We start from the raw sequence: 16,725 nt of genomic DNA on the forward strand, positions 1-16,725 counted from the left end.
CTGCGAGTGTGTGTGTGTGTGACACTGTAAAGTAAGTAAGAAAAAAAAAAGAGAATAGTTTGAAAATTCCATGCCATATTCTGGGTTTGAATTCAAGGCACTGTCATCTTTGGATCATCACAACAATAACTGACGTAAACCAACAAATGAGCCCATGCCTTGTAGCGCTGTAATCTTCCTCTGTAGGGTCTGCACAACATCTTTCTAAATCTACTCATTTTCCTACCCTTTAAGGTTTCTTCTTATTTTTTTTATATATAAACTTATCTGCTATTCTTTTATTCATAAAACAACAAACTGCTTCTCCCCACTGCACTTACTCCACCTTTATTCTATTTTTTTCTAATTTTAAATTACTATGTTTAATTAATGAACACCTGTTTCAAGGATTGCCATTTATTTTAGACATCAATTATGGCCTTTGGCATTGGTCTTCTTGTCTTTCATTATTTGGAGATGACGGTTTCTACATTTGGGTTAATTTTCTATGCTTGCTAAAACATCAATTTGGAAAACATGTCTTGGTTATAAATAAAATCATTTTTTTATAAATAATAACAAAACAAAGTGTGGTTTAATTTTATACTGTATTTCTAAACGACCAAATTAGAAATATTCTGTTGGTTTCCTTTTTTATCGATGCACTCTAATCATTTTCATTTTATCATTGCTTCTTTTAGAGTTATGTTATAACTTTGAAATTTAATTTCATGAACTCGTTGATCAATTTGATGATGAAAGATGCAATTGAGTGTTGAGACAAATTAGTAAAGGCCTAAATTATGAGTCAAAAGCTTTTCCACTAATATTAAGAAATATCTAATTGATGATAGGTTTATGAGTGTGGAGATTTGAGATTATTTGTTGATTATGAAAATTGATGTTATGTAAAGAGTTTAACTTTTAGGTGTACTTGAATCGTGGGTATTTTTTGTATGATAAGCCAAAGAGGGAATATTAGAAGAAAGGCAATGCATAACCCTAACTCTTACATCCCTTTCAAACATTCCAATGGTTTCGATATTTGGTTCTGTGGGACAACATAAAAGTCTCACACCTTGTTGAACAACCATACATATGACTTATATTTTACAAAAGTCAAAGGTGATGTTATATAAGTTTCTTATCTTACAAATATGTAGCATACGTCAGATGTGATGTTATACAAGTCTCCGAAAATCACTGAATAAATACATTTTCCTAACGTTATTACTCTTTTGATTTATTATTTCACTCACCAACTTAATATTGGAGTTTTTTTATAAATATATTTTATTTTTATCTCATCTTCAACACATCCCATTTGTTTTCATCATCGGTGTTTGGAGATAAAAGTCCGAATTAAGGTTGAATCTATTTTCACATTATATTGGAAATAATATAAGTCGACAAAAATAATATAAAAATAAAATAAAATGTAAAGTTAGTTGCACACATTCAATGTCGGCATTAAAAACTTTTAAAAATTAAAAATAAGAAAAAAGTGACAAGAGTTAAATTTTTGGAGACAAAGTGGACATAAATTTATATTAAAACATTAAAGAATAAGGTGAATTTTTGTCTGACTTTCAAATTTTCAGGAGAGAAAAACAAGTTTAAAGTGTTAAAAGAAGAAGAAAGGGCAGCACTCAGCAAGAGCACCCGTTTCTCACTTTGTCCACTTTTTTTCCTTATTTTTGACTGTACAAAATTATTAACTACTTCTCTAAAAGATAAATTATTTTTCATTAATTGATAACGTTATTCAAGAACTCCCCAAAGACCAAAAGCAACATCTATATGGAATAAAGATTTGTAAACTCAATTTACTTCAAACTTTACTAAACACAGAAAACATCCATATGATTGGTATATATACTAGTATTTTTTTTAAGAACTATAATTGAATTATTAAATTTGACAGGAGCAATGACATATTAATTTTAACCATACATATAGATAAATTGATAGATTTAGGGGAAGTAAACATTACAAATTATGAAAATTACACAACACAATGGAGTGGGATGTGGAAAGTGATTAACAAATTTTTTCCTAACAACAACCACCAAGACACTAACCTGAGTTTCAATATCATTTGAGTTTATCACCTCTTTAAAAAAAATTCTTTATAATTGAAATTATAAAGTAAACAATTAATTGGTTGGTGTTATAATTGAATTTGAAATTACAATTTATATTGGTTTGGATATGGAAAATTGATATTATATTTAAATTTTGAATTACAATTAACATTAGATTTGAAATGATATTGAGTTTCTAATTATAATTTACAGGTGCAAGTTTTAAATTTAAAAATAAAATAAAAATGCTTTTAAACTAAACTAATTTTTTTTCACCACTCATAATGTGAGCTTAATTGATACTACCATATTTTTTCTACTAATTAACATTCGCGAGATCTACTTTAAATCTAACCTTTTTTTTAATTTTTTTATAACATTGATTAGACGAACATAAATCTTTTAATTAAAATTCTTTAAAGTGTATGTTTTTTAACACTAATATTTTTTTTTATATTTTTTATTTATTTATTGTTGAACTATCCGACCTTATAATTAAATTATTAAATATTATATTCATCATCCAATATATTAATAATGTCATTTTCATCAAGATTCAATAATTTTAATATATATATTACCACAAGAAAATCATGAAATAAAAACTAATTTTAGAAGAAAAAAAATTAATTGCTATAATAATTAAATTATAAACTATTTTAAAAATTAAAAAAAAAATAGTTCCTAAATTAGTTTTGATTATTGTTAAATAGTTTATAAATTGGTATTTAATTGTTTAAATTCTAAATTTGGTAGAAAAAAATTGGTTGTTAAATAGATACCAATTTAGAAACTATTTAACAATAATATAAACTAATTTAGAAATCAAAATTTCTTTTAGTCTTTAAAATGGTCTCTAATTTAGTCACTATAACAACTAATTAATTTTGGTCTCTAAAATTGGTTTTTATTTCATGATTTTCTTGTATCTATTAGTAATTTATAATTTGTTTAACAATAATGCATGAAGATAATTTGAGAAAAAAATACCATGTTTTTATTCTCTATTTTTTCATCGTTAATTTATCTTTGTCTCCTTTTAAAAAAAATATTTAAAGAAATAATTTAAAAGCTAGGGTCAGAGCTATAATTAGTAAATTTTTTTCTTTCTCCGAAACAAAATTAAATATCAAAATCAAGCCACATAACTGTTTAAAGAAACAAAAAAGTAACTATATATTTTCTTCAGTAAAAGGTACATTTACATGCACTTATAAATGCTCATTATTTGAGTAGGGATATAGTTTAAACATTTTTAGTAAGATTAGTAAGATACTAATTCTCCCCTAGAAATTTTGAGTTTTAATTCACGCTAGAGTTTTTTTTAATCTCTATTGAAATTTTAATTCATCTACTATATGTTCATATATTCTTTATTTTTTATTAAAATGATTAAAAACCATAACTTTTATGAGTCTTTGTTCTAATTTAATGCTGAGTATCTTCTTACTGTAGCACTTTTTCTTTTAATATTGAAGAGATTTAGTGAATCTCTACAATTATTAGAAAAGAAAGCTAATATAAATTGGTAGAGCTAATAGTATAATTAAGCAGGTCAAATTTAATATAAAGCGAATAATTAAGTTTGGTTAGTGTCATGATTATTATAATTATAGGTTTATTTAGTCACTGTTTTGAAATAGATGTGTGGCTGGGAAAATAAAACGTTTCCGAGAGTTTAACCTCCTCTCTTTTTTCTTTTTCTTTTTCCTTTCGTCCAACTAAAATAAAACGTGTGGTCATCCTTCGTTTACAAAAGTAGACCCATTTCTATCCACAAAGTCATTTAGGTTAAACTTTTCCAACTTTGACTGAAAAAAAAAAGAGTTCATTTTGATGGAAAAAAACGACAAAAACAAATTTACAATAAAAAACATCAAGATATAACAGAGAAAAGTAGTTATGAGTTACTTTTTTAACGCATTTTCTTTATATATATTTGATAATATAATAAAATTAAGGGGTGAACTTAATGAGTAAAAAGTAAGACTTACAAAAAAATTATAATTTGTAGTCAATAATAAAATATTTAAGAGAATGTATTACAATGTAGCAAATAAATGAAGAAAACAAAAGCATGGAGCTTTAAAGTTCCTTGATTTCTAATAATTTATACTATAATAAAAAAAAATTATAAAATTTTTCATGTTAAATTTATACTTCATAGTATGAGTGTAGTTTAACTTCTGCATATTTCAAATCTTTTAATATTGTTAAGTAAATATACATTAACTACTAAAGAATATTCTGGAACCAACTACTTTATCACATGGATAAGATTAATGAAATAAAAAGGAAAGATGATATCTTACAATCACATAAAAAAAAGTCAAAATCTATTTATTTTACTAAAAATGGTATATTCTTAAAAACAAAAAACAATAAATAAACTCACCAATATGAGTTATAGTACAATGGGTTAAGGGTTACAAGGTCACGGCACTCAAAGTCAGATTTGACACACCCTTATGTTGAGATTAGATTGAGGTGAGTTGGAAAGAAGAATAATAAATAAATAAATAATAGGTTGTTTAGATTAAGATAATAAAAATTGTATTAAAAATAATTGATGTAAAAAAAATTAATATTAATTATATAATATAATTAATTATAAACATGTTTTTAGTTGTATTTTAGGAAGCAAGAGTATAAATTAAATTTTAAAATAATTAATCATAAATTAATTAATCTATATAATGAAATAATAAAATTAAGAGTGAAAAGGATTAGATTCAAATTCAATCTAAATTCAAAATTGAAATTAAACTCAAATACATATAATTTTTTAAAGAACATAATTAGATTATATTTTAAAACCAAATTCATATTTTTAAAAAATATTTTGGATGTTTATAAATTAATTTGATATTTTTTTTAAATTCATATTTTGTTCATCATATTTATATCCAAAATGATTTAAAACTATTATATAATATATAAGAATGATTTTTAGAATGAAAAATTGTTAGGTGTTTCCTATTTTATAAAACGTGCAATTGATTAATAATTTTAAAAACAGAACAATTTTAAAAATCAAAGAGTGGATATAGTTGTCAAAGACACTCATACACTCACATATTTATAAGAATGTCTCTTTTACTTATATGGATAGACTTGTTTGTGATAATACTTAATTATTATTTAATTTTTAATTATATTTATAGTGTTGATTTATATAATGTCATTTTTGGTACTTCACATGTTTTAGGTTTTAAATGATATATTGATTCTCCAAACTTGAGTATAGTTGAGAGTATTGAAAAGAAAAAATTATATTTTTTTACTATTAAATAAAGTATTGTACTAGAAAATAACACTTTATGTATTTTTTTTATTTTGGCTAAAATCCTCTCAAATGTGCATGTATATAAGTGTCATAGGTTCAAGGAAAGATATTTGACTAAGAGTCTTGATGTGATTAAACTTGATTTCTTAGTTTTTTAGTAACAACGATGGAATTACTAGAGTTCTTTGAAGAGTCTAATTATAGGTTATTCTTTTATTAGGTTAATAATGTTGTCATCTTCAAGTTAATTAGTTCTTCAGGTGGGTGGTGATCATTCGCTAATCATGATAATGCTTTGATTTGTTGTATGAAGGTTGATTTAGATGTTAAGATGTCTTTGTCATCTGGTAGTGATTTGAGTCAACACAATATTATTAATAATGTTAAAAACTTATCAACAAAACAAAAAGTAATTAATCTACCATTTCATTTAAAATATAAATAAGTGATCTTATATGTCATCAAATACTTTTCTAAATATTGATGAGTCTATATTTCAATTTTTTTAGAATGTGATCGGATTACACAATATAATCAAATTTCACATTATCTTAATCGTTCAGTGTTACATAATTAATAATATGTATAATGATAAAAAAAAATTCACTGACTTCTTTTATTATATATGTCTAAGCACTTATATCCATGTATTTTTTTTACTTTATCTTTAGGGGACGAGGAGAAATATTGAGTGATTTGAGAAGCAATTGAACCATATAAATCGGTGATGAATATTTAGTTGTCCCTCATAATTTAATACATTAAATAAATGGTGCATTTTGAAAACTGTAGAATTTTCGGCTTTTTGTGAATGGGTAAGCATCCGTGTCTCTTCATCCACCACCAGTGTACTTAGCTCAATATCTTACCAACATTTCAGCACTCTCAAAAGTACATATACTTATATATTTATATATATATAAACAATTATATTATATTGGAGAGTCGTACCATAATTTCTCAACCCAATAAAGGTTGATACAAAAAATAAAGGAGTCCAGATATGATAAGTGAGGCTATTTATTGTTGTTTCAATAAGCAATTTCTTCTATTGTGGAGTTCTTACTCTCAATCAATTTTGTTCTCTTCTCCCACCACTATATTATGACACAATAAACAATTTTTTTTAATTCTGGAGTTTAAATTTAGATTTTTTTATTTAATAAATTATTTATTATTAGGGAGTGAAATTTTAGTTTAATTTAATTTTAATAAATTGGTATGAAAATTATTCTTATTTGTAAATTTGTAATGTGACATCTTAATTCATTTATCTTAGACTAAACAAATTCATCTTATAAGTTAAAATAATACTTATAACTAGTTTGATTCTTATAGGGATAAGAAAGTCTAAATTTGAATAATTTTAATTCTATAAAATTATGTTAGACTTAAAAGTTTATTTTTAATACTTTTTTTATAATTTTTAAAATAATTTGGAAATTATAATTTAAACTTAAAAGTCTATTTTTAATATTTATTTCTATAATTTCTAAAATAATTTTAGAATTATAAAATGGAGGCCAAAGTTTTTCTAGGTGGGACCTAAGGCATCCTAATATAGGATAATAGTTTTTCCTGTGTTTGTCTTCTTTGAGAAGAAAGTGAAGTAATACACTAAATTTCACTTACAATTAAGTCAAATACTTGGTTTCTGAATTGGGAATGTGAAAATGGCCTGTGGAGATTAATAGACATGAAATATGGGTTGAATTGATAAATTTGATGTTTAAAAGTATGATACACTACAATAAAATAAAATTATGAAATAATAACTAATTTTATAAATAAAAAATAATTAATTACAATAATAATTAAAATAGAGATTATTTTATAAATTAAAAAAATTGGTTTCTAAATTAGTTTCTATTATTATTAAATGATTTCTAAATTGGTATCTAAGCAACCAAGATTTTTCTCTCAAATTTATAATATAAATAATTATTATTTAAAATTCGGATAGCTAATTAATATTTAAAATGTTCTCTATTTAATCATTATAACAACTAATTATTATTTTTATAACAAATTAATTTTATTTCATGGTTTTTTTAATGATAATATTACTATTAAATATCGGAATAGTATATCATAGTAAGAAAATGATTATTTATATGGATATTAAGTGTATAATTAATATGATTTTTTGACAAAAATAAAAGGTATAATAAATAAATTAGTATTATATTATTTATTATATTATTTATTATATATTTACTCAGCACGATTTTTTTTTTCATATAATATTAGTAAAAAAAATCTTAATTGTTGAAACCTAAATCCTAAAAAAATTTAATCAAAGAGGAATCTTGAATTTTTTTTAATAGACATTAAAAAAGAATGATAATTAACTTTAACAAAAGATATCACTGGTGACGTCGATAAAAAAAACTATACAAATATTGACAAAAATACTGCAACAAACTTCCACGGAAAATATATTATTGACATCTATTGAAGTACAAGAAATCATGATTAACGTTAATGGTATAATAATCTTAACCAGTACTAATGGATAAATAGTTCCAACAACGTCAGACCAAAAATAAAATTTATTAATCCAAAGAATAGGTTTATCAATATTGATTAAGAAAATCCTAATTAACTTTGATTGAAAATTAATTATCATCTACATTTTGATTGATGTTGATTGAAAAATAATCCTAACATACATCCATTAAAAACAACCTTAAGTAACATCAACTAAAAAAAGCTTGTGTTAAACTTAAACATCAACTAAAATAAATTCTTAATTAACATTAATTAAAAAATAATATTAACCTATATAAATAAAAAATAATATAACAATGACAACACAAAAAAATCATAGTTAATTTGAATCTAAAAAATCTCTTATGAACATCAATAAAAAATTGATGTGAAGTCCATGAACTTGAAGTTTACGATTATAGATCAAATTCAAGTTCATGATAGTCAAGTCCATGAACTTAAATAAAATAGACAGATATTTAAAAGTGGAGAAAATTTTAAGAATTTTATATTTTAACTTGTTAGGTAAAATTTGATTTTTTTAAACTAAATAATTCAATTATTCTTATAAATTTTTATAATTCTTTTTTTTTAAAATTCTTTATCAAAACAAAATATTTTATCGTAAAACATTTCATACTCTCATCCTTCTAAGTATACTTTAAGGATGAAGAATCCATTTTAGAACTAGCTTAATGAAGATAATGTACTAAGTGAAGGTGATTAATCATTTCAAGTCTCTCGTCTTCATATTAGTTTGCTTCGTCATTAGAATGTATTTCTAGTTTCTCTTTAACTGAAATTAAATGTAGTTATCTAACTTTCGTGAATTTTAATTATTTCATGTTTTTATTTTAATCATTTAAACATTTTAAAGTATTTTCTATCTTCTGTTAGTGATTAAATTTATGTTGTTTTGTCACGTTATGTTTTTTTTTATCTCAATCTTTGTGTTCAATGCTTATATGGTTAGAAAGTCATAGTCTAAACCTATAATATGAAAATTCATTTTGTTATAGATTGATTACTCATAAAGTTAAATATCTAGGAATAGAGATAGTTTATACATAAATTATTAAGAAATCAATAATTAATGATATTATCGAATGCAGTAATAGATAAAAATTATACATAAAGGTGATTAATATATAGTATAGAAAGAGTTTAGATTAATATCTATCCAATTTTAATAATTGTTATCGTTTATCTTCTCATGTTTAATAAAGAATAAAGTTTATTTAATATTCTAACAGAAGAAAAAAAAATACTTCTGATTTTTTTCCTCTTTCATGCATTGCATTGGTGACTTTGACAAAAATCAATGTGACATAGGTTGATTTTCCCTTTCATTTTGGGTTGGATAGTTTTGAAAATGGGTATCCCAGAGAGGATTTTTCAATTTGTCGGGGGTGTAAAAAGTAATTGTCAGATATGATAATTAGTTATGGCTAAATAGAATGGACTAGGTTCAAATCAAACGAAAAATCTTTTATCTAAAATTCATATTGTCAATTAAAAGTAATTTTTAGTTTTATTTTATTTTATTGAATAAATTTTATAAAATGTACAAGATTCCAACCTAATTCCTTTTTTTTTTCTTTCTCTTTCAGAATATCCCAATTTATTTTATCCAATTCGACCTTCTCTTTGTTACTTGAGTTTGAGTTTATTACAGTGACAACATTGTGAATCTTGATCATAACTATAAAACATGCATTAAAGTCATATTTTCTTTTAAAACAAAATATTGCATTAAAAAAATCCCCTGTACTAATCTCTCCCACAAATTTATATAACACACATGAAAATAAAAGGACAAACTAATTATATATATTGATAATACACAGTACAAATTACTATAAAAAATGAAAATTATGAATATTACTCCAGCTGAATCACCAGTACCAAATTAGAGAAATACTCCTATGCATAACCATAGAGAGATTTATGATCATTTTATAGTTATTATACTGGTCCTTTATTTAGGCATTAGGTAAGGGTACAATAGATTCTGACAAAATAATGATAATTTTTTTAATTTTTTAAAGGTTAGTTGGATGATAAGAATATTTTAAAAAATAACATAAATCAGTAAAAGGAGTTCTATCATTGGAAGGACAAATTTAAGCATTTATTCTGGGAGAAATAAAGGGCTTGGTGTATATCGAATTATGAACTAAAGCAAGGTGGGTCATTTCTGTAGTGGTTACTGGGGGCAAACTTCTACACAGAATGTGAAACAATAATTAAGCAACACTGTGTACCATCTTATCTTAATAAAGGAGAATTTTGTGGCAGATTACCACCCTTGGCATTCAATTTCATCTTTCTTCGCGCTGTTCAATCTTCAAACACAAATGTTAAACCATCTTGAAAAAGCCATATAGAGCCCACCACAGAATTGCTTTAGGGAAGTTCATTTTGAAAATTTGTAGTTGGACTTGGAACACAAAAGGGTCATTAATTATCAGTACCTACTCAAAAGATAATGAATGAAATCTAAACTTAATCCCTTGCATGATTTCTATTCAATGCTAGTTTGGTTGGCGAAAAAACTGTAATCTATAAGCTCATTATGATTAAAACATCGTTGTAAAGGAATGAGCATTATTGCTTTTGCAGGCAGTGACAACTTTTTGTGGCCCCTTTCCAAAGCTGCAAGCTTTCCAACTAATCTGATTGATTACTCGCGGAAATTTCCTAGATCATTATTATATACGTACATTTACAACACTTGCTTTATCAATCAGAGTTATATATTCAGAGAAGAGTTAGCTCTAAAATTGACAACTCAGAGATGTCATAAGCTCACTCAAGGCATCATCAAGAGGCATAGTTTTGTTAGTGTTTGATGTGTAAGAGGATATGTGCATTGGTGAAGATTGAAAGAAGAAGCAAAAATGAGGAGAGCATGCAGGAAAATATGGCGATCAGTGCCATGCACAAGCAGGAAATGCTTACGAACTGAGTCCAGGAAGGACATGGAGGAGATTCTGAGGGCTAAGCTTTCAACTATTAAGGAAGAGCCAGAATTGTGTGAGGAGAATTTGACATCACCAAGGCATATGCGTATGGCAAAGAAGCAAGGGAAGAAGGTTCAAGCAAAAGATAAGTCAGCACGGTGTTTAGTACCCCATGTCAATCTGAAGCAGTCTTATGTTCTATTTATTACTGGGTTTGCCTCCAAAGGCACCTTTTCTGGGTAGCTTCAATGCTAATCTGAATCTTCTCACTCTGTTCCAATAAGAATATATATAAGTCCTCTTCTTCACAAATACCAGAATGCAAGGTGGCAATATTTCAATTTATATGATGTAATGTTGTGTACTGGTTAACTATTTTTTAACTATTTTATGTGTGTTGTATGTACAGTTTATTTCCTTCCCATAATGTAAAATTACTGAATGTTGATTTGTAGTATAATTCTGGGTACTTTTCCTCATTTTGACCAGATATTTTTGGCTGGGTTGCATAAAATTATATTGACATAGTACATGTCTGATTTATTTTCGGTAATGACAACATCTATATGATGTATAATGTTGTTGCTGCAAATATTTGTAAACCTGCATAACCAGTGACTCCAATAATTTTCTATAAGCCTGCCAACATTGGAGGAGAGTGGAAGAAAAGAAGAGTCCATTAACAGAAGGGTGTAATAATTGCTCATGAGTCCTGAAAGTTTAGCTTATTCACTATTATTCCAAATTTTCATGAAAGTGCTGTATGAAGAAGATCTTGATTTTAGTAATAGCAACTCTGTAGAAAGAACTATTGAAAAAAGAAAACAAAAATATTCACTTGCTACTTAAAAGGATCATTGATGAATATTCTTGCAACGTTATGAATTGAAAAGAATGGACTGCGATATGACAATGCCTTGCATGATATATCTATTTAAAACTTTCTAATCTTGTGTATAAGAAACTTAAGCATCCATTCAATCATTGAAATTGAAAGTGCAACTTCTGGAAAAACTCAAATAAAAATGAGAAGAAAAGTTAAAATTAATTTACATGAGTTAATTTTAACTTATAGAAAAATTATTATTTTTTATTTTATTCTAGAAAAAGTTACTGAGAAATTCCACCACACGTACATTAAAAGTTACAAATGTTTGGTCACCATCAAGCATAATAGAGCAAAAAGGTTTATTATCCCAAAAGAATAACAAGAAGAAAATGTTACCCCTCTTAAAAATAGAGGTCCAAACCAATCATTTGCTTCACCATTGAACGCATGTGTAGTTGAGATCCAGAACAAGCCTAAGCCTATGAACTCTCTCTGTCTAATTTGTCCTTTTCTAGCAGAACTATACATCTACTTCACCTTTTCTATTTTTGATTTTTTTCTGTAAGTATTTATTAAAAATAGGTTTAATTATATAGTTAGTGCCTAAAATTTGGAGAAATACCGATTTTGGTTTCTTAATTTAGTCCCTTAACACAATTGAATGGACTACAAATATTTTTAAACCTTAAATCTTCAAATTTTAATTCAATAACTGTATTTAGATACTGATGTAGTTTTTTTAATATCCAGAAACAAAAATACCTCTTTTTTAAAATTTAGATAAACAAAATCAAAATTATTCCATATTTTAAGGAATTAAAACATAGTTAAATCTTAAAAATATTATCCACACTGATTTTAAGCGCTGTGGTTTTATGTTCTTCTTTCAATTAATTGTTTTAGCAGAAAATAGATTCTTTACAAGTGTGGCTAGTATTTCTCTCCTATTTATATTGAAAATTAGATAATAGTAATAATTTGTTGCAGGAGAAATGAGAAAAGCTGCAAACTACACACATGAGTTTCGGAAAAATGATCTTTAGGTGAATTTTCCTTGAGTTTCTTGAAAAACCAGACGATAAACTAAACGAAAAATCTCTTGTACTAAACTAATTTATGCATTTCATCTTTTGAAAAAGTCAAACGAGACATTTTTTTTTATAGAAGTTGAGTGCATAAATTGATTTTAGTTCATAAGATAAATTTATTTTAAAAAACTGTCATTATATAAAAGTTATGAATTTTAAAATATTATATAGAAATATAATGACTCATAATTTATTTAAAAAAAAACTATGATAAATTTTTGGTGGCTCAATTCTCTAGTACCATTTACACTATTATTTACGCATCTAACACCTTTGTTTTTATTTTCCTATCTAGCACATTTTTATTTTTATTTTTCTATCTAGGATCTTTTTATTTTTTTATTTCTCTATCTAGCAAAATTTCAAAAATAAATAAATAAATAATAAATTAAAAAAATTGATAATTTTAATTTTGAATGCATTAAAAAATAATTTTTTAATGTTTAAAATAGTTAGAAATGTAATTAATGAATAAAGAAATGAATTTTTACAAAATAAAAAAAGTAATAAATTAAAAATGTTTAGTTAAATTTTTTTTTTAAAGTTTGTTAATTAAAGAATATTATTGATTAAACATCTAACAACTACAGTAGAATATCTTTACAATTAACATTTTTCGAAATAAAAATATGAGTAATGAGTTTGAGTGAAAATTTGTTAAGAAGAAAAATGATAGATAAACACTTCAAATACTAAATCATACTTAACGTGAGAAAAAAAAAGAGAGTACATTGATGTGATAGAAAAATAAAGATAGAGAAAAGTTATCGATATTATTTAGCTGTTTAAAAGTAAAATATGTTTATGTATTACTGTTTATTTAAAAAATTTCAAGTAATAATAGGTTTGAAAATTAATACCACAAAAAAATTGATAATTACTTTTTTGACCTTTTTTTAAACAAAACTGTTGACTTAATTAAACACGGAATTTGGGTTCCTTGCAATTGGATGATGAATTGGTTTTAAATATGTTTTTAAATTAAAAAAATGGGCTACAACAGGGCCTTGATACGGCTTAGCCCATATCTTTTGCTGGTTTGAAAAAAAAATAAATAAAAGAAGTGATTTTTTTTAATATATGTATTGTGAAGCAGGACCTATGACCCATTTCCTGTCCTTCCTTTTTAATATTTTTCTTCCCTTTTCATTTTTTTTTTAAATATAATTTTTTATCACTGTAACTTAATATTTCCATTTGACACCTCATATTACAACAATATTTTGTCATCATATAAAAAAAATATTATTTAAAAATATAAAAATAGGAAGAACTAATTTTACTTTCTCATTTCTTATTCTCTATTCTCTTTTACTTTCTTTTCTTTTCTATTATTTTTTCTAATTTGTTTATTTTGTTTTCCATGTTTTTCAAGAAAACATACTACCGATTAAAAGGTAACATAGCATGCCCGATCGTTATCGAATTTAAAATAAATTAATTTTTTCTTTAAAACTTCTCTATTAATTTTTTTTGAACTAGTTCAATGTTTGATTTGTGTTTTAATTGTTTTAGTATTTTTCATTAGGTTCTTAGAAGTTTTTTTTGTGTGTTCTATGAAAGAATATTTTCTGTTTTATTTAATATGTCTTTCATCTATAGCAATGATACATATATATAACCATAGCATTAGAACCGTACAGATTCTTTTTCTCATATAACATCTGTAATTAAGACTAATTATAGATCCATTAATACTGATTATATTCCTATAATTAAGTTTAATTATAGACTCATTAATCCTGTAATTAAGTCTAATTAAGTCTAATAATGATTTTGTCCGGTAATATTCTACACTTTTTTATTATTGCTTTGAACATAGATAAATTCAAGTTAAGGAAAGCTATTTGGTAGTTCCTTTTGGAATTATTGTGTATATACTTGATTTTGAAATTGTTAAGATGATATATTTAAATTAAATTTGGTTGTGGTGGTGAAGTTGTTATTTTTTTTTATCCTTTAAATTTCAATTTGACACGATGAAATTGAATGACATTGGATTTATTGGATTTACCTTGCAAACTAAGTTTTATATGTGTTATTGGGTGCTTTAGATTTGTTGGAATTAGTTTAAATTTTGGTTTTGATAAAATTTCGTACAACTATTGATTTTTGTATAATTTGATCATTAGATGATATTTTACTCAACAAATCTAAAAAAATCATGATTATTTTTAAATTTGATTTGCCCTAGTCAATTCTAATTTGTTTAAGGGATTTAATAGATTCACCCAATGAATATCAATATAGATCAATATAGGAATAATGCGATGATTTTCTATTTAAATTCATTCACTAACTGATTTTACTTGTTTTGAAATAGCATGACTAAATTGTATAAATTGATATGATTGTAAATGTTTGTACTTGTTATATATAAGTATTTAGAATAGTCTTATTGAATTTATGTACGATATATTAGAAATTGGTTAGTTAAATCACATCCATGATGATATGTTAACTCGATTTATGGTTTGAATATTAAATATTAAAACTTACAATGAAAATGAAACATATTATCTTTATGATAAATAATATATTAAGACATTTGGTAGTAAGAATCTAAGAAATTCTTACATGTAATATTACTAGTCAACATATCTAACTTTTATTTTATCTATAAGATTTTATTTATATAAAAAAACTAAAATCTTATGGACAATTTTAATACAAGTATTTTCAGAAAATATTTATTTGATTGTTGTTATCATGTATGCATTTTATGTTTAAGTACATCTCTAAACGTTTGAAATGAATTCAATAGTGTTGGATTTGATTTATATTTTTTATTATTATTATTTTGTTGTTATCTATAATTATATGTATTGTCATATGTTAATTGAATTATTTTAGCTTTTAACAAGTAAAAAATATTTTATTTATTTAATTGAATACCTTCTTTTTATTTTAAAATAACTAAATTATTTATCTATGACGGTACAATTTTGAATACTATTTTAAAAAAATTATATATATAAAATTTATTATTTTTATTTTTTAAATTAGCTATTTATAAAAATTATAAAATCATATTTTAATATAATAAGAAATATATATTTTAATTGCAATAGAAATGTGAATACATAATATATGTTTTCTCTAGTATATATAAACTTTAATCTTAATACAAAATACCTTATCGTTTTGTATTTTGTAGGACTGTTTATTGTATAATTATCTTTTATATATTAGTAGAAGTTTTTATAGTTTTAAAAATCCGTTACAAAAGGACTTAGGACTTGATATTTTTATACTTGTATGTATATATTGTGATGAATATACTTATTCTAATTTTAGTCATGTAAACTTTATGTTAGCTATAATATGAATCTTGGTATGTATTGATAATAAAAAAAAGAAGATAAATGTATTCTACTTATAAGTTTTATTGTAAAAAATATTTTTAAATAATTTCTCATGAATATCATATTAAATATATTTTTTATCTTGCATAAACAAATTGGACTTAAATTCTTATAAAATTTGTATCAAATTAGAAGAAGCCAACAGGGTTTAAGGAAGAAAATGCATGATCACCTCACACCACATTAAGTTTTCTCCATTTTTGTGTTGATATTGTCAACTTCTTCCTAAGCTCATTAGCTGTACCTGTTCATCAAAATGTTTAAACTATAGTTTCCTATGCATTTTTTATATCATGGATCTGCCAAAATTGGTAGTGAAAAAAATTCTTTTCAAACCTGGTGATTCACATTGGTCACCACAAATAGATTAATTAATGAATTAATGTGTTAATGAGAGTGATGTTGAGGAGATTCAATTTGACCACTAGAAAATAGTCATGTGGTTTTGTGAAGAAGCACACAACATGTTATATATATTTAACTAAATAAATTCAAGCTAAAAACCAAATGGTAAATACACAGAATAAATAAGTATGATGAACATTGAGTAATTTTCAAGCTTTTTTTATTTAGTTGTTTTTAAATATGATGAACGTGTTATTTACTTCACCTTTCACAACGTCTCAATTTATCTGGTTAAT

The 16,725-nt window shown here is 24.4% G+C and overlaps 1 protein-coding gene across 1 annotated transcript; it reads left to right on the forward strand.

The window, feature by feature from the left end:
• Positions 1 to 10,592: 10,592 nt before the first annotated feature.
• Positions 10,593 to 11,057, forward strand: LOC150025990 (Fasciclin-like arabinogalactan family protein). The gene is given in 1 exon segment (XM_090304846.1): positions 10,593 to 11,057. A coding segment is annotated over 1 exon segment (318 nt). The 5' UTR covers positions 10,593 to 10,739.
• Positions 11,058 to 16,725: the final 5,668 nt, after the last annotated feature.

This window comes from Phaseolus vulgaris, chromosome 7 (genome assembly GCF_051622355.1).
Source record: "Phaseolus vulgaris cultivar YP4 chromosome 7, ASM5162235v1, whole genome shotgun sequence".
NCBI lineage: Eukaryota > Viridiplantae > Streptophyta > Magnoliopsida > Fabales > Fabaceae > Phaseolus > Phaseolus vulgaris.